The 18,763-nt window shown below is 43.4% G+C and overlaps 1 protein-coding gene across 1 annotated transcript in view; it reads left to right on the forward strand.

Annotated features, from left to right (window-relative positions):
* LOC139407380 (forkhead box protein N3-like) overlaps positions 1–18,763 on the forward strand; it is an 85,346-nt gene that overhangs the window by 37,744 nt on the left and 28,839 nt on the right. The window contains exon 3 of the mRNA XM_071151109.1: positions 9,347–9,495. Coding sequence (XP_071007210.1) covers positions 9,347–9,495 — 149 coding nt within the window. The remainder of the gene's footprint in view (positions 1–9,346; positions 9,496–18,763) is intronic.

Raw genomic sequence — 18,763 nt, forward strand, 5'->3', positions numbered from 1 at the left:
CTATTTCCTATATAGTGCACTGCTTTTCACCAGGGCCTCTGGTCAAAAGTAGTGCACTATGTAGGGAATAGTGCCATTTGAGACCAGTGGTGATTTTAGCATGTAAAAAAACAACAACATGTGGGATGCATGCCAGCAAAGCCACTACACAACACAACATTAAACATACACGAATTGCACTATAATGGCGACAAACGGTGCCCACAAACTGTTAGGGCCTACATAAAGCTGTCCCAACAGCAGAGTCCCAACACCTTACCACTGCTACACCTGGCTATCAGCGGAGCCTTGTCTGGCAGCGAAACAGTTCATTCAGCCTCATTTACTGACTTAAAAAAAAACATAGCTGATCTGGCTGACTTTCTTAAACAAATGTGGTTTCTACTGACAGTTGAGAAGTACAAACTATGGCATAAGGGAACGACAAGCGGATAAGAGGCAATCCATAATTTTGATTAAGACATTAATGAGCGAGCTAAGAAAATATAACTATTTGTTTAACACATTTGATATGTACAGCGACAGAATTCAGAACATGGGTCGTTCTTACAGTATTCTCCCTGTACACCAAGTCAGAACCGTAGGATAAATAAAGGGGGCATTTAAGCAGGCAATGAAAGCTCTTACAAAATTCAATGATGACTTTTCTCAAAAACAGGTTATAGACTATCTGTGCACCACCAAGTCGGAACAGCAGGCGAAATTAAGAGGTGAAAATAGACCAAATTATTAGGGTGAGGCACATTGGCTACTAACAGCTTACTACACAACATTCACTTAGAATTCCTTTCTTAGCTACAGTTTCAGTTGAATACATTGAGTTGGACAGCTGACTAGGTATCCCCCTTTCCCTTTCCCAGTATACATATCTCCCTGGCATATTACATCATTTATGCAGCAGAATACAATACATTTTTGAACTCAACTTGTTGTGCTGTGCTCACTTGAATAGGAAGGTGGCGCGGTTGTCCTTTATGGGCAAATTTTGTTATCAAATTTTGTAATCAAAGTCTGCCATTCTCTGGATTTATGGTGCTTTCAAGACAACTGGGAACATCATCATGAATCATCAGATATTCAGGTTATAGCTCTAGAAAGAGGCCCGGGGTCTGGATTTACAATTCCGAGTTGGATGAAAGTTCAAAACGTATTTTCCCAGGCGTAGCTCATTTTTCCAAGATTCCAGTTGTCTTGAACTCACTAAAGTCAGATTTTGCAGTTCCTAGTTAACAGTTGTTTTGAGGCCGGCACAAATCATGCTTCATTGACAGCATGGCCCGTGTTGAATGTTTATAATTAGAAACTAGGAAACAAGAACCTTAATCTCAGACTTGGGACCACACAGCCACTTCACTGAATAGCAGGCTAATAATTGCTTTTCAATGCTTGCAGTTAGCCACGGATTCCTTCCAAACCACTCATTGTTGAATTTGCAATTTCCAACTTGTTGTGTAATGTTTATGTCCAATGGCCATTGAGCACCAATATGTTTTATCTATAATTTTTCTTCATTATTTCTCTTCATATGACAAGGATTAAAAAGGATTTGCCAGTAGATTGTCGACTTGATTTATGATGATGACTGATAACTAAGATTTTGAAAGTATGATGTTGACATGATCAGTCTAATCAAAGCTATGGTAGATATAACGTGATTTGACGTCATTTTATCTGTGGCCAATGACCTTGAGCCTTCTTGGATGGTCACTTCTATTGTAACTCTATGGCAGCACCCAAGGGGCTTGAATTTTCAAGCTCTACCCTTAGACTTGGCGGTGATGTAGTGTCTCCATGAGTGACACAACACTGAGCCAATCATGGGCTGCTGGGCAATCATATTTTCTGCTGGCTTGACCCACCACCACAGAAAGCGCTGGGCTAGGCCGAAACACCTGCATTTTGGAGCTGTCTTACTCAAGAAAACAAAAAAGAGACCATGTTTGTCTTCAGCTTCATTAACTCAAAGATATGTTTTTTTTACATTGTTGCAAACTGAAATGTGACACATATTCATGCCAAAATAACATGCAAAACAGGCAAATGCCCTCAATTTTTGATTTCATATTTTTTTTCATTTTATTTTTTGCTAAAAATGTGGGTCTCAAAACAGGTGGGGCCCTGCCCTGAATGACTGTTGGAGACGCAGACCTGGTGTTGTCTGGGTGAATTAGGATAAACCAGCTCCACATAATAGAATAATCCAGAAGAGAGGGTACTCAGAGATGTGGAAGAAACCTCCAGCTTTAGAAAATGGTACCTTGACACGGCCTGGGAGAGGAGAAGACGAGAGGAGAGGTGAGGAGGAGAGGAGAGGAGAGGAGAGGAGAGGAGAGGAGAGGAGAGGAGAGGAGAGGAGAGGCAGCAGGGGAATGACCACGTGTTTTATTAGTTAGTACATCAATTGAACCATTATCCGGTCCTGCAAAGCATTTGAAATGTGTGGAGTACTTTTGGGAAAATGTATGGAGTAGAAAGTATATTATTGTCTTCAAGAATGTAGTGAAGTAAAAGTAAAAGCGTCATCAAGGCAAAGGGTGTCTACTTTGAAGAATCTCAAATATAAAATATATTTTGATTTCTTTAACACTTGTTTGGTTACTACATGATTCCACATGTGTTATTATATCATTTTGATGTCTATTATTCTACAATGTAGAAAATAGTAAAAATAAAGAAAAACCCTGTAATGAGTAGGTATGTCCAACCTTTTGACTGGCACTGTATATACAGTTGAAGTCGGAAGTACACCTAGGTTGGAGACATTAAAGCTCATTTTTCAACCACTCCACAAATTTCTCATTATCAAACTATAGTTTTGGGAAGTCAGTCAGGACATCTACCTTGTGCATGACACAAGTAATTTTTCCAACAATTGTTTAACGACAGATTATTTCACTTATAATTCACTGTATCACAATTCCAGTGGGTCAGAAGTTTATATACACTAAGTTGACTGTGCATTTTTAAAAAAATTGAAAATTCTAGAAAATAATGTCATGGCTTTAGAAGCTTCTGATAGGCTAATTGACAGCATTTGAGTCAATTGGAGGTGTAACTGTGGATGTATTTCAAGGCCTACCTTCAAACCAGTGCCACTTCACTTGACAAAAGAAATCAGCAAAGACCTCAGAAAAAAATGCAGAACTCCATAAGTCTGGATCATCCTTGGGAGTAATTTCCAAACCCCTGAAGGTACCACATTCATCTGTACAAACAATAGTACGCAAGTATAAACATCATTGGACCACGCAGCCATCATACCTCTCAGGAAGGAGATGCATTATGTTTCCTAGAGATGAATGTACTTTGCTGCGAAAAGTGCACATCAATCCCAGAACAACAGCAAATGACCTTGTGAAGATGCTGGAGGAAACTGGTACAAAAGTATCTATATCCACAGGAAAACGAGTCCTATATCGACATAACCTGAAAGGCCGCTCAGAGAGGAAGAAGCCACTGCTCCAAAACCTCCATAACAAAGACAGACTACGGTTTGCTACTGCACATGGGGACAAAGATCATACTTTTTGGAGAAATGTCCTATGGTCTGATGAAACAAAAATATAACTGTTCGGCCATAATGACCATCATTGGTGGAAAAAGGGGGATGCTTGCAAGCCGAAGAACACCATCCCTAACGTGAAGCACGGGGGTGGCAGCATCATGTTCTTGGGGTACTTTTCTGCAGGAGGGACTGGTGCACTTCACAAAATGTCCTTTACGAGGACAGAAAACTACGTGGATATATTGAAGCAACATCTCAAGACATCAGTCAGGAAGTTAAAGCTTGGTCGCAAATGGCTCTTCCAAATGGACAATGACCCCAAGCATACTCTCAAAGTTGTGGCAAAATGGCTTAAGGACAAGTCAATGTATTGGAGTGGCCATCACAATGCCCTGACCTCAATCCTGTAAAAAATGTATGGGCAGAACTGAAAAATCGTGTGCAGGCAAGGAGGCCTACAAACCTGACTCAGTTACACCAGCTCTGTCAGGAGGAATGGGCCAACATTCACCACAACTTATTGTGGGAAGCTTGTGGAAGGCTACCTGAAATGTTTGACCCAAGTTAAACAATTTAAAGGCAATGCTACTAAATATTAACTGAGTGTATGTAAACTTCTGACCCACTGGGAATGTGATGAAAGAAATAAAAGCTTAAATAAATAATTCTCTCTACTATTATTCTGACATTTCCCATTCTTTAAATAAAGTGGTTATCCTAACGGACCTATGACAGGGAATTTTTACTTGGATTAAATGTCAGGAATTGTGAAACACTGAGTTTAAATGTATTTTGCTAAGGTGTATGTAAACTTCCAACTTCAACTGCATGTCCTTCCCAGGCATGAAGTCTCAATAGGAAATGTTTTCACCTTTATTCCCCTCTTCCATGCTGTATAATGTATTGGAGAAACGGACATGTTCCTTTTTCTACCATCGTCCAATTTGTTCTACCTCCCCATCCCTCATTGTTAGAAATTACACTTTTACGTTTTACGTCGAGCCAACTATTCCGTCTTACACAGTCCAGTGGTTCTGCGAGCCAACCTGCCCACCGTCTGACTGGCTGACCGACTGGGAGTCGGAGGAGAAGAGAAGAGAGAGGAAAAAATCTCTAGAAGCTTAATCGTGATTCCCTCTGACATACCCTCTGGGATGACCAGAGAGGAGAGAGAACAAGAGGAATAGAGAGAACAGGAGAGGAAGGGAAAGGAGAGGGAGAGGGTTGGTGTTGTGGGGTATCAGGGAAGTATAGAGGCAGGTAAAAAGAGGGGGATGTGGGAAGGAAGGGAGGGAATGGAATGTGCAGATGAAATGGGAGAATTGGTTGGAGGATAAATTGGGTGAGGGAAGAGAGGGAGAGAAGAAAGATCAGAAGGGAGGAGAAATAAGAGGGCAGAAAGTGAGGGACAGAGTGTATGAGGGGAGTGTGTGAGGGGAGTGTATGAGGGGAGTGTGTGAGGGGAGTGTATGAGGGGAGTGTATGAGGGGAGTGTATGAGGGGAGTGTGTGAGGGGAGTGTATGAGGGGTGTGTATGAGGGGAGTGTGTGAGGGGAGTGTATGAGGGGAGTGTATGAGGGGAGTGTGTGAGGGGAGTGTATGAGGGGATTGTGCGAGGGGAGTGTGTGAGGGGTGTGTATGAGGGGAGTGTATGAGGGGAGTGTGTGAGGGGAGTGTATGAGGAGAGTGTATGAGGGGAGTGTGTGAGGGGAGTGTATGAGGGGAGTGTGTGAGGGGAGTGTATGAGGGGAGTGTATGAGGGGAGTGTGTGAGGGGAGTGTATGAGGGGAGTGTATGAGGGGATTGTGCGAGGGGAGTGTGTGAGGGGTGTGTATGAGGGGTGTGTGTGAGGGGAGTGTATGAGGGGTGTGTATGAGGGGTGTGTGTGAGGGGAGTGTATGGGGGAAGTGTGTGTGTGTGCGTGTATGTGTGTGTGTGTGCGTACGTGCACTATACTGTCTACAGAAGTGTGTGGACATCCCTTCAAATTAGTAGATTTATTAGTAGGATTAAATGTCGGGAAATGTGAAGAACTGTGTTTAAATCTGGCTAAGGTGTATGTAAACTTCCGACTTCAACTGTAGATACACAAACATGACATTGACATCTTCTAATATTCACAATGTTGTAGCTAGGCCTGTACACACGGCCCAAATCAACGTTACCAGACCATTTGTTGCTTTGCATCTGCATCATTTAAAAACAGAAAAAGTCACAGTGTTGGGATTGATTATATTTATGTATGTACTGTTTGTACTGTCTCTCACATACACGCACACTTATTTCTTGTCACTCCTCTGTCGGACTCCCTCCTGTTGTTTCTATTTGACATCATGTGATCAAAGTGGTGAAGTATGTATTGATGTGATGGTTTACGACACTCATTTACGGCACATGTGGTATATGTGTGGCAATGGCGGAATAACGTTAAAAACTTGTTAACTATGGTTGACGGTGATGGTCGTCTTCGTTCACTGTAACCAACAAAGTTCTACGAAGCCTTGAGCTGCATTGCTGTACATGACATTTCTCTCCTTCAGTATAATCTAATGTTGTCATATGAGTACGATCTGGTCTGTAGCACAACTGTTAAGAAAGTGAATGAGAAGAGGGTAGAGAGGCAGCTGAGAGAGAGGGAGAAAGAGAGAGAGAGAGAAAGCGGAGGAGAGAGAGAGAGAGAGAGAGAGAGAGAGAGAGAGAGAGAGAAAGCGGGGGAGAGAGAGAGAGAAAGTGGAGGAGAGAGAGGGAGAGAGAGAGAGAGAGCGAAAACGAAGGAGAGAGAGAGAGAGAGAGAGAGAGAGAGAGAGAGAGAGAGAGAAAGCGGAGGAGAGAGAGAGAGAAAGCGGAGGAGAGAGAGGGAGAGAGAGAGAGAGAGAGCGAAAACGAAGGAGAGAGAGAGCGAGAGAGAGAAAGCGGAGGAGAGAGAGAGGGAGACAGAGAGAGAGAGAGAGAGAGAGAGAGAAAGCGGAGGAGGGTGAGGGAGAGACAGAGAGAGCGAGAGAGAGAGAGAGAGAAAGCGGAGGAGAGAGAGAGAGAGAGAGAGCGAGAGAGAGAGAAAGCGGAGGAGAGAGAGAGAGAGAAAGCGGAGGAGAGAGGGAGAGAGACAGAGGGAGAGACAGAGAGAGAGAGATGTGGGAGAGAGAGAGAGAGAGAGAGAGATGTGGGAGAGTGTGGACACAGCTTTTTTAATAGAACTAGGGTCATTTTTGTATTGATCTGTGGTGCTGGACAGGGTTGGTGGACAGGTTTTTTTTTATTTTTTGTAATCAGTTACGTTACCAGCTAAAATATTGTAATCAGATTACACATACTCATGAAAATCTAGATGATTACTTCTTGGAATACTTTAGCATTTTTACGAAAAAAAATACATCATATTCAAATAGTTTTTGTCACATGCTTCCTGAACAACAGGTATAGACCAACATTGAAATTCTTATGGGCCCTTCCCAACAATGCAGAAAAAAAGAGAGAAATAGAGGAAACAATTGAAGAAATATTGATATAATAACACAAGGAATAAAAATAGAAAATAATGACACAACAATTACATTATGACATCTTTCTGTTTTCTCATTGACATTCAATTCTTACATTATGACATCTTTCTGTTTTCTCATTGACATTGAATTCTTACATTATGACATCTTTCTGTTTTCTCATTGACATTCAATTCTTACATTATGACATCTTTCTGTTTTCTCAGTGACATTCAATTCTTACATTATGACATCTTTCTGTTTTCTGATTGACATTGAATTCTTACATTATGACATCTTTCTGTTTTCTGATTGACATTGAATTCTTACATTATGACATCTTTCTGTTTTCTCATTGACATTGAATTCTTACATTATGACATCTTTCTGTTTTCTCATTGACATTGAATTCTTACATTATGACATCTTTCTGTTTTCTCATTGACATTCAATTCTTACATTATGACATCTTTCTGTTTTCTGATTGACATTCAATTCTTACATTATGACATCTTTCTGTTTTCTGATTGACATTCAATTCTTACATTATGACATCTTTCTGTTTTCTGATTGACATTCAATTCTTACATTATGACATCTTTCTGTTTTCTCATTGACATTCAATTCTTACATTATGACATCTTTCTGTTTTCTGATTGACATTCAATTCTTACATTATGACATCTTTCTGTTTTCTCATTGACATTCAATTCATCATTGGAAAAAGGTGCAAGTTTAAGTTTGTTCCACCTGAGCGAGTCTGACCACAAGTGAGAGACCACTATGATGTCACACCAAATGCATTTGATGGATCCTTTTTGTATTCCAATGCCTCTTAAAGGGAAAGTAATCCGAATGTAATCAGATTACGTTACTGAGTTTGGGTAATCCAAAATGTATGTTATTGATTACAATTCTGGACAGGTAACTAGCAACTGTAACGGATTACATTTGGAAAGTAAGCTACCCAACCCTGGTGATGGATGTTGACTAAGTTTGGAAATGTGGTCTGGTGTCCCTGTGTGTTTACTTGTGGTCTGGTGTCCCTGTGTGTTTACTTGTGGTCTGGTGTCCCTGTGTTTACTTGTGGTCGGGTGTCTCTGTGTGTTTACTTGTGGTCTGGTGTCCCTGTGTTTACTTGTTGTCTGGTGTCCTTGTGTTTACTTGTGGTCTGGTGTCCCTGTGTTTACTTGTGGTCTGGTGTCCCTGTGTTTACTTGTGGTCTGGTGTCTCTGTGTGTTTACTTGTGGTCTGGTGTCTCTGTGTGTTTACTTGTGGTCTGGTGTCCCTGTGTTTACTTGTGGTCTGGTGTCTCTGTGTGTTTACTTGTGGTCTGGTGTCTCTGTGTGTTTACTTGTGGTCTGGTGTCCCTATGTTTACTTGTGGTCTGGTGTCTCTGTGTGTTTACTTGTGGTCTGGTGTCCCTGTGTTTACTTGTGGTCTGGTATGTCCCTGTGTTTACTTGTGGTCTGGTGTCCCTGTGTGTTTACTTGTGGTCTGGTGTCCCTGTGTTTACTTGTGGTCTGGTGTCCCTGTGTTTACTTGTGGTCTGGTGTGTCCCTGTGTTTACTTGTGGTCTGGTATGTCCCTGTGTTTACTTGTGGTCTGGTGTCCCTGTGTGTTTACTTGTGGTCTGGTGTCCCTGTGTTTACTTGTGGTCTGGTGTGTCAATGTGTTTATTTGTGGTCTGGTGTGTCCCTGTGTTTACTTGTGGTCTGGTGTCCCTGTGTTTACTTGTGGTCTGGTGTCCCTGTGTTTACTTGTGGTCTGGTGTGTCCCTGTGTTTACTTGTGGTCTGGTATGTCCCTGTGTTTACTTGTGGTCTGGTATGTCCCTGTGTTTACTTGTGGTCTGGTGTCCCTGTGTTTACTTGTGGTCTGGTGTCCCTGAGTTTACTTGTGGTCTGGTGTCCCTGTGTTTACTTGTGGTCTGGTATGTCCCTGTGTTTACTTGTGGTCTGGTATGTCCCTGTGTTTGCTTGTGGTCTGGTATGTCCCTGTGTTTACTTGTGGTCTGGTGTCCCTGTGTTTACTTGTGGTCTGGTGTCCCTGTGTTTACTTGTGGTCTGGTGTCCCTGTGTTTACTTGTGGTCTGGTATGTCCCTGTGTTTACTTGTGGTCTGGTATGTCCCTGTGTTTACTTGTGGTCTGGTGTCCCTGTGTTTACTTGTGGTCTGGTGTCCCTGTGTTTACTTGTGGTCTGGTATGTCCCTGTGTTTACTTGTGGTCTGGTTTGTCTCTCTGTAGACTGGTTTCTGAGGGACAGTGGACAGTAGCCATACAGCCGTCAAGATTCCTGTGTTTTCATGTTGTTAGCTAAATAATCCTCTTTCTTTTCTTCCTCATCTCGCTCCCTCTCTCAGAGTATAGGTAAAGGCTCGTTGTGGTCCATAGATCCAGAGTACAGACACAACCTGATCCAGGCCTTGAAGAAGACCCCGTACCACCCCTACTCGCCGGGACTGGTTACCCCCTTCACCTCTTCTCCCACCTCTCCTCAGGCATATCACAGGTAACTATATACACCTCTCACTCTCTCTTTACTCATTCTATCCATTATTTTCATCCGCTCCTATACCCCTCCAATGTATCATTCCCCCCTCCCTTGCTTTTCCCTCAGACATATCACAGAGAACCACACACCTTTCACAGTCTATCTCGCACATGTGCACGCACGTACACTACATGACCAAAAGTACAGTATGAGGAAACCTGCTCGTCGAACATCTCATTCCAAAATCATGGGCATTAATATGGAGTTGGTGCCCCTCCTTAGCTGCTAGAACAGCCTCCACTCTTCTGGGAAGATGTTGGAATATCAGGAACCTGTGCATCAATTCAGCCATGAAGGCATTAGTGAGGTCGGGGCGTTGATGTTGTGCGATTAGGCCTGGCTTGCAGTCGGCTTTCCAGTTCATCCCAAAGGAGTTCGATGGGGTTGAGGTCAGGGCTCTGTGCAGGCCAGTCAAGTTCTTCCACACTGATCTCGGCGAACCATTTCTGTATGGACCTCGCTTTGAGCACGGGGACATTGTCATGAAACAGGAAAGGGCCTTCTCCACATTATTGCCGCAAAGTTGGAAGCACAGAATCTTCTAGAATGTCATTGTATATTGTAGTGTTGAGATTTTCCTTCACTGGAACTAAGTGGCATAGCCTGAACCATGAAAAACAGCCCCAGTGTCACGCCCTGACTTTAGAGAGCTTTTTATGTCTCTATTTTGGTATGGTCAGGGTGTGATTTGGGTGGGCATTCTATGTTCATTTTTCAATGTTTTGTATTTCTTTGTTTTGGCCGGGTATGGTTCTCAATCCGAGACAGCTGTCTATCGTTGTCTCTGATTGGGAACCATACTTAGGCAGCCCCCACCTGTCTTTGTGGGTAATTGTCTTTGTTTGTTGGCACTAGAGCCTTAAGCTTCGCGGGTTGTTTTTTTGGATTGTTTATTGTTTTTGTCTGCGTCATATAAATAAAAAGGAATATGTATTCTCACCACGCTGCACCTTGGTCCAGTTCTTTCAACGGCCATGACAGAACTACCCACCACCGAAGGACCAAGCAGCGTGGTGAAAGGGACTCCTGTACATGGGAGGAGATCCTGGACGGTAAGAGACCCTGGAGGCAGGCTGGGGAGTATCGCCGTCCAAAGGAGGAACTGGAGGTAGCTAAAGCAGAGCGGAGGCGATATGAGGAGGCAAGTCAGCGAGGCAGGCACGAGAGGCAGCCCCCCTTTTTTGGTGGAGCACACGAGGAGATTGGCGGAGTCAGGTTATAGACCTGAGATAACTCCCCATGCTTACCGTGGGGAGAGAGTGACTAGTCAGGCACTAGGTTGTGAGGCTCTGCGCCGTGTGTCTCCTGTGCTCTCTCATAGACGGGGTGGGCTCTCTGCAAGCTTCCCGCAGTTGCCTTGCTAGAGTTGGCATTCAGCCAGGAGGGATTGTGCCGGCTCAACGCTCCTGGTCTCCGGTGCGTCTCTTCGGCCCGGGTTATCCTGCGCCAGCTATACGCACGGTATCCCCAGTTTGACAGGAGAACCCAGTGCGGCCTGCTCCAGCTTCCCGCACGTGTCGGGCTAAAGTGGGCATACAGCCTCCCTACAACACCTGGGCATGGTCCTGATGAGGTGGCGGATGGTCTCCTGAGGGATCTCCTCCCAGACCTAGACTAAAGCATCCGCCAACTCCTGGACAGTCTGTGGTGCAACGTGGCGTTGGTGGATGGAGCGAGACATGATGTCCCAGATGTGCTCAATTGGATTCAGGTCTGGGGAACGGGCGGGCCAGTCCATAGCATCAATGCCTTCCTCTTGCAGGAACTGCTGACACACTCCAGCCACATGAGGTCTAGCATTGTCTTGCATTAGGAGGAACCCAGGGACAACCGCACCAGCATATCGTCTCACAAGGGGTCTGAGGATCTCGTCTCAGTACCTAATGGCAGTCAGGCTACCTCTGGCGAGCACATGGAGGGCTGTGCGGCCCCCCAAAGAAATGCCACCCCACACCATGACTGACCCACCGCCAAACCGGTCATGCTGTAGGTTGCAAGATTGGATCCCCCGACCTGACAAGGTACAAATCTGTCGTTCTGCCTCATTCTTAGGCCGTCATTGAAAATAAGAATGTGTTCTTAACTGACTTGCCTAGTGAAGTAAAGATTAAATAAAGGTATAAAAAATTAATTAAAATTGGCAAAATCGGTGCCCAAAAAAACTTGAAATCGGCCGTATTTAATCGGCCATTCCGATTAAATCGGTCGACCTCTACTCTATACTTCCCTGATACCCCCACAACACCAACCCTCTCCCTCTCCTTTCCCTTTCTCTCCTGTTCTCTCTATTCCTCTTGTTTTCTCTCCTCTCTGGTCATCCCAGAGGGTATGTCAGAGGGAATCACGATTAAGCTTCTAGAGATTTTTTCCTCTCTCTTCTCTTCTCCTCCGACTCCCAGTCGGTCAACCAGCAGGTTGGCTCGCAGAACCACTGGACTGTGTAAGACAGAATAGTTGGCTCGACGTAAAACGTAAAAGTGTAATTTCTAACAATGAGGGATGGGGAGGTAGAACAAATTGGACGATGGTAGAAAAAGGAACATGTCTGTTTCTCCACTACATTATACAGCATGGAAGAGGGGAATAAAGGTGAAAACATTTCCTATTGAGACTTCATGCCTGGGAAGGACATGCAGTAGAAGTTGGAAGTTTACATACACCTTAGCAAAATACATTTAAACTCAGTGTTTCACAATTCCTGACATTTAATCCAAGTAAAAATTCCCTGTCTTAGGTCCGTTAGGATAATCACTTTATTTAAAGAATGGGAAATGTCAGAATAATAGTAGAGAGAATGATTTATTTAAGCTTTTATTTCTTTCATCACATTCCCAATGGGTCAGAAGTTTACATACACTCAGTTAGTATTTGGTAGCATTGCCTTTAAATGGTTTAACTTGGGTCAAACATTTCAGGTAGCCTTCCACAAGGTTCACACAATAAGTTGTGGTGAATGTTGGCCCATTCCTCCTGACAGAGCTGGTGTAACTGAGTCAGGTTTGTAGGCCTCCTTGCCTGCACACGATTTTTCAATTCTGCCCACACATTTTTTACAGGATTGAGGTCAGGGCATTGTGATGGCCACTCCAATACATTGACTTGTCCTTAATAATTTTTTGCCACAACTTTGAGAGAATGCTTTGTGTCATTGTCCATTTGGAAGACCCATTTGCGAACAAGCTTTAACTTCCTGACCTATGTCGTGAGATGTTGCTTCAATATATCCACATAATTTTCCTCCTCATGATGCCGTGATGCCACCTACTCCAGCAAAGCACCCCCACAACATGATGCTGCCACTCCCGTGCTTCACGGTTGGGATAGTGTTCTTCGGCTTGTAAGCCTCCCCTTTTTCCACCAAACAAAACGATGGTCACTATGGCCAAACAGTTATATTTTTGTTTCATCAGACCAGAGGACATTTCTCCAAAAAGTACAAACTTTGTCCCCATGTGCAGTTGCAAACTGTAGTCTGTCTTTTTTATGGCGGTTTTGGAGCAGTGGCTTCCTCCTTGCTGAGTAGTCTTTCAGGGTATGTCAATATAGGACTCGTTTTACTGTGGATATAGATACTTTTGTACCGGTTTCCTCCAGCATCTTCACAAGGCCCTTTGCTGTTGTTCTGGGATTGATGTGCACTTTTCGCAGCAAAGTACATTCATCTCTAGGAAACAGAACGCATCTCCTTCCATCTCCTCCTTCCTCCGCACCAAAGTACCTTCCATTCTAGGAGACATAATGCCTCTCCTTCTTCAGCGGTATGACGGCTGCGTGGTCCCGTGGTCTTTATACTTATTTACTATTGTTTGTACAGATGAATGTACCTTCAGGCATTTGGAAATTGCTCCCAAGGATGAACCAGACTTGTGGAGGTCTACAGGGTATAGCCAGGTTCTACAGTATGTCTGGGTTGTTAGGGTATAGCCAGGCTCTACAGTATGTCTAGGTTGTTAGGGTGTTGCCAGGCTCTACAGTTTGTCTGGGTTGTTAGGGTATAGCCAGTCTCTACAGTATGTCTGGGTTGTTAGGGTATAGCCAGTCTCTACAGTATGTCTGGGTTGTTAGGGTATAGCCAGGCTCTACAGTATGTCTGGGTTGTTAGGGTATAGCCAGGCTCTACAGTATGTCTGGGTTGTTAGGGTATAGCCAGGCTCTACAGTATGTCTAGGTTGTTAGGGTGTTGCCAGGCTCTACAGTTTGTCTGGGTTGTTAGGGTATAGCCAGTCTGTTAGGGTATAGCCAGGCTCTACAGTATGTCTGGGTTGTTAGGGTATAGCCAGGCTCTACAGTATGTCTGGGTTGTTAGGGTATAGCCAGGCTCTACAGTATGTCTGGGTTGTTAGGGTATAGCCAGGCTCTACAGTATGTCTGGGTTGTTAGGGTATAGCTAGGCTCTACTTTATGTCTGGGTTGTTAGGGTATAGCTAGGCTCTACAGAATGTCTGGGTTGTTAGGGTGTTGCCAGGCTCTACAGTATGTCTGGGTTGTTAGGGTATAGCTAGGCTCTACAGTATGTCTGGGTTATTAGGGTATAGCCAGGCTCTACAGTATGTCTGGGTTGTTAGGGTATAGCCAGGCTCTACAGTATGTCTGGGTTGTTAGGGTATAGCTAGGCTCTACTTTATGTCTGGGATGTTAGGGTATAGCTAGGCTCTACAGAATGTCTGGGTTGTTAGGGTATAGCTAGGCTCGACAGTATGTCTGGGTTGTTAGGGTGTTGCCAGGCTCTACAGTATGTATGGGTTGTTAGGGTATAGCCAGTCTCTACAGTATGTCTGGGTTGTTAGGGTGGTGCCAGGCTCTACAGTATGTCTGGGTTGTTAGGGTATAGCCAGGTTCTACAGTATGTCTGGGTTGTTAGGGTATAGCCAGGCTCTACAGTATGTATGGGTTGTTAGGGTATAGCCAGGCTCTACAGTATGTCTGGGTTGTTAGGGTATAGCCAGGTTCTACAGTATGTCTGGGTTGTTAGGGTATAGCCAGGCTCTACAGTATGTCTGGGTTGTTAGGGTATAGCCAGGCTCTACAGTATGTTTGGGTGTGTTAGGGTCAAGGTGTTGCAATACATCACATCCAGAACATTTAGGGGTTCTATGGGGCAGAAAGAGGAAGTGAGGAAGATTAGAGCATGCTGGGTATCTGTTCAGCAACCAGGCACATTCCTTTACACCCCATAGGCATCTGGATGGGGGGGGGGGAGGGAAGAGGGAGTCTCGAGGGAAGTAGGGGGAGAGAGGGAGGACGAGGGCTGAACGACCGTCTGCCACGAGTTAGCTCCTCACAAACCGATTAATGCACTGGTTGCTAGGTGACGGGAACGCCTCCATGGCAACACATGGGCTGAGACTGGTGCACCACATAGCTATTTGTTGCCTGGTGCAAGAAGGAAAAAGGAGAGAGAGGGAAAGAGAGAGAGAGAGAGAGAGAGAGAGGGAGAGAGAGAGAGAGAGAGAGAGAGAGAGAGCAGTAGGACAACAGAGAGAGAGAGAGAGAGCAATAGGACAACAGATAGAGAGAGAGAGCAGTAGGACAACAGAGAGAGAGAGAGAGAGAGAGAGAGAGAGAGAGAGAGAGAGAGAGCAGTAGGACAACAGAGAGAGAGAGAGAGAGAAGTAGTACCAAAGAGAGAGAGAGAGAGAGAGCAGTAGGACAACAGAGAGAGACAGAGAGCAGTAGGACAACAGAGAGAGAGAGAGCGAGCAGTAGGACAGAGAGAGAGAGAGAGAGAGAGAGAGAGAAGTAGGACAACAGAGAGAGAGAGAGAAAGAGATAGAGAGAGAGAGAGAGAGAGAGAGAGAGAGAGAGAGAGAGAGAGAGAGAGAGAGAGAGAGAGAGAGAGAGAGAAGCAGTAGGACAACAGAGAGAGAGAGAGAGAGAGGGGGGGAGAGGGAGAGGGAGAGAGAGAAAGAGAGGGAGAGGGGGAGAGAGAGTAAGAGAAAGAGAGAACGAGGGAGAAGGGGAGTAGAGGGAAGGGGAGAGGGAGAGTGGAGAGATAGTAAGAGAGAGAAAATGGGAGAATGATACACAGAGGGAACTGAACATGTGAGTGAGACTTCTGTGAACAAAATGCACATCTCCATCTTCTGTGTGTGTGAATATCTGTGAAGACGAATACGATCATTAGTTACTATCTGCTCCATTAGCAGTTTAATAATCTCGAGAGGTGTGTGTGTGTGTGTGTCTGTGTGCTGTGTGTGACTGTATCGCCTGCAATTGTGTGTGTGCTATATGTGTCTGTTTGTCTATTTGTTATGTGTTTGTGCGCCTGTTCACGACTGTGTGCGTCCATGTGTATGTGTGTGCATCCGTGCAAGCTCATTTGTGTGTCTGTGTTTGGGGGCCCGTCATGAAAAATCACCTCTGTGGACCACATCAGTTGGGCTGTAATTCTCTGTGGTAATCATAGGGATAGATTAATGGCAATGCAAGGGCTTCCAGGAATATAATCACTGTAATCAGAATCAGTGGCTTATGGGCTAAAACCCCAGCTTTCATTTCAGTTTGTCTGCTTCTCAAAAAGCCTATATTCTCTATATACAGTGTTTCCCCAAGTACATGGAGTTTCCAGCCAAATAAAAATAGTAGCCAGCCAGGGAGTTCCAGACTGGAAAGGTCCGGGGTGACATGCCCCCTTGAAAAAATATATCAGAACAAGCTATTTTGGTGGTCTCTGGTACACTCTAATGCCTTTAATTCCATCTGAAATACATAGCTAAATTATTGAATACTTTAACAACTTTACCTCACAGAATGGTTAAATTCATTTTGGTATTGAGTAGAAAGACATGACTATACAAATAAAATGACTGAAAATGAAATCAGAGAGACAGTATGAATTTGGCTTGTTTTTAGTTGTTTTGGATATCGTCTAAGCCTATACAATCAGCACTATTTTCGAAGTAAGAAAACCTTTTTTAACAATAAACTTTTAGATTAAAGTCATATTTACTGCAGATAGGAATTGCTATAATGTTGTCAATCGACCTGTCAATCAATCACTGTGGGTGGGAATTTGAGGGAAGGCGGTAGATTAGTAACCTAGTCAGAAAATCGAGTCTAATCTACTCTTTAAATGTAATTTGTTTTGGCAAAAATCTATGAAAAAGGTTGTGTTCTGTCAACATGGATTCACTGTTGAGAATCATTATACACTAAACAAAAATATAAACTTAACATGTAAAATGTTGGTCCCATGTTTCATGAGCTGAAGTAAAAGATCCCAGGAATATTCCGTTCAGACAAAAAGTGTATTTATCTCAAATGCTGTGCACAAATTTGTTTACATCTCTGTTAGTGAGCATGAAAGGCCACTGAAAGGCCACTCTAAAATGTGCAGTTTTGTCACACAACACAATGCCACAGATGTCTTAAGTTTTGAGAGAGCGTGAAATTGGCATGCTGACTGCAGGAATGTCCACCAGAGTTGTTGCCAGATAATTTAATGTTCATTCCTCTACTATAAGCAACCTCAAACGTAATTTTAGAGAATTTAGCAGTACATCCAAACCACATGCATATCTGTATTCCCAGTCATGTAAAATCCATAAATAACGGCCTAACAAATGTATTAAATTGACTAATTTCATTATATCAACTGTAACATTTTTGATGTTGAGTTTATGTTTTTGTTCAGCATAGAATGACAGGAAAATGTCAAGAAAAAAATCAGGGGGAGTTCCCCCAGACCCCTCACTTTTATACAACATCAGGCGCATAGACCTAAAGGTAGGATTGAAGAATGAAGCAGGTGTTAAACATGGGCTTTACTACACAGAAAGCAGCAGTTGACTACTTCATCGTCAACACCTTAATCAAATCACTAGGCCTATATCAATATCTTTAAAAAATACCATTTATGTATCATTATCTTTCACAACCTTCAATCTGTTTTATTTGTATCATATTTCTGACCATAATGAGTTTCTCTCTCCAATACCTATTGTTCCTGCAGTGAGAATTCAGCATATTCACCAAATGTTTTTATAATTTATCTGCAGATAATCGGCAAAAAGCAGTGGTATGCAAATTAGGTATGCAAATTAAAGAGCCAATTGAACGTCTCGCTAACCGATGCGATTCAGTTCCCAATGTTCACCTAAAAGATCTGTTAAAAAAAGAGCCAATCGTTCGCGACCAACCCATCGCTAGCTGACGAGTCCCTTTAGCGGTCACTGGCATCTGGTGAGTGGCGCTGTTTTTTGTTGCAGCTAGCTTGCTGTTAGCTATCCTTTAAAAAAATATGACTGTGAAACATGGTTGCGTTTAAACTTTAGATGACAGGTTAGTGAGATGGTGATTAAATGCATTTGCAATGGGAAGTGATAGCTGGTTTGTTAATTTAATTTTGGAATGAAATGGCTGTGCTTTTTGTATAGTTCTGATTTTATGGGGCCTACTGGAGTGAATGGGCTGCTGATTCTTTAACATTATTTGATGCTGTGTGTGACTGCTGTTTCCTGTCTACCAGCCGTGTCTACAGTTGAAGTCGGAAGTTTAAATACACTTATGTTGCAGTCATTAAAACTTGAATTTCAACCACTCCACAAACTTCTTGTTAACAAACTATAGTTTTGGAAAGTCGGTTAGGACATCTACTTTGTGCATGACAAGTAATTTTTCCAACAATTGTTTACAGATTATTTCACTTATAATTCACTGTATCACAATTCCAGTGGGTTAGAAGTTTACATACACTAAGTTGACTGTAACTATAAACAGCTTTAAAAAATCCAGGAAATTATGTCATGGCTGTAGAAGCTTCTGATAGGCTAATTGAAATCATTTTAGTCATCCTTGGGAGCAATTTCCAAACCCCTGAAGGTACCACGTTCATCTGTACAAACAATAGTACGTAAGTATAAACACCATGGGACCACGCAGCCGTCATACCACTCAAGAAGGAGACGCGTTCTGTCTCCTAGAGATGAACTTACTTTGGTGCGAAAAGTGGAAATCAATCCCAGAACAACAGCAAAGGACCTTGTGAAGATGCTGGAGGGTTCAAAATAATCTATATCCACAGTAAAACGACATAACCATAGTCCTATATCGACATTACCTGAAAGGCCGCTCAGCAAGGAAGAAGCCACAGCACCAAAACCGCCATAAAAAAGCCAGACTACGGTTTGCAACTGCACATGGGGACAAAGATCATACTTTTTTGGAGAAATGTCCTCTGGTCTGGTGAAACAAAAATAGAACTGTTTGGCCATAATGACCATCGTTA

The sequence above is a fragment of the Oncorhynchus clarkii genome, chromosome 4 (assembly GCF_045791955.1).
Source record: "Oncorhynchus clarkii lewisi isolate Uvic-CL-2024 chromosome 4, UVic_Ocla_1.0, whole genome shotgun sequence".
In the NCBI taxonomy this organism is placed as follows: Eukaryota; Metazoa; Chordata; class Actinopteri; order Salmoniformes; family Salmonidae; genus Oncorhynchus; species Oncorhynchus clarkii.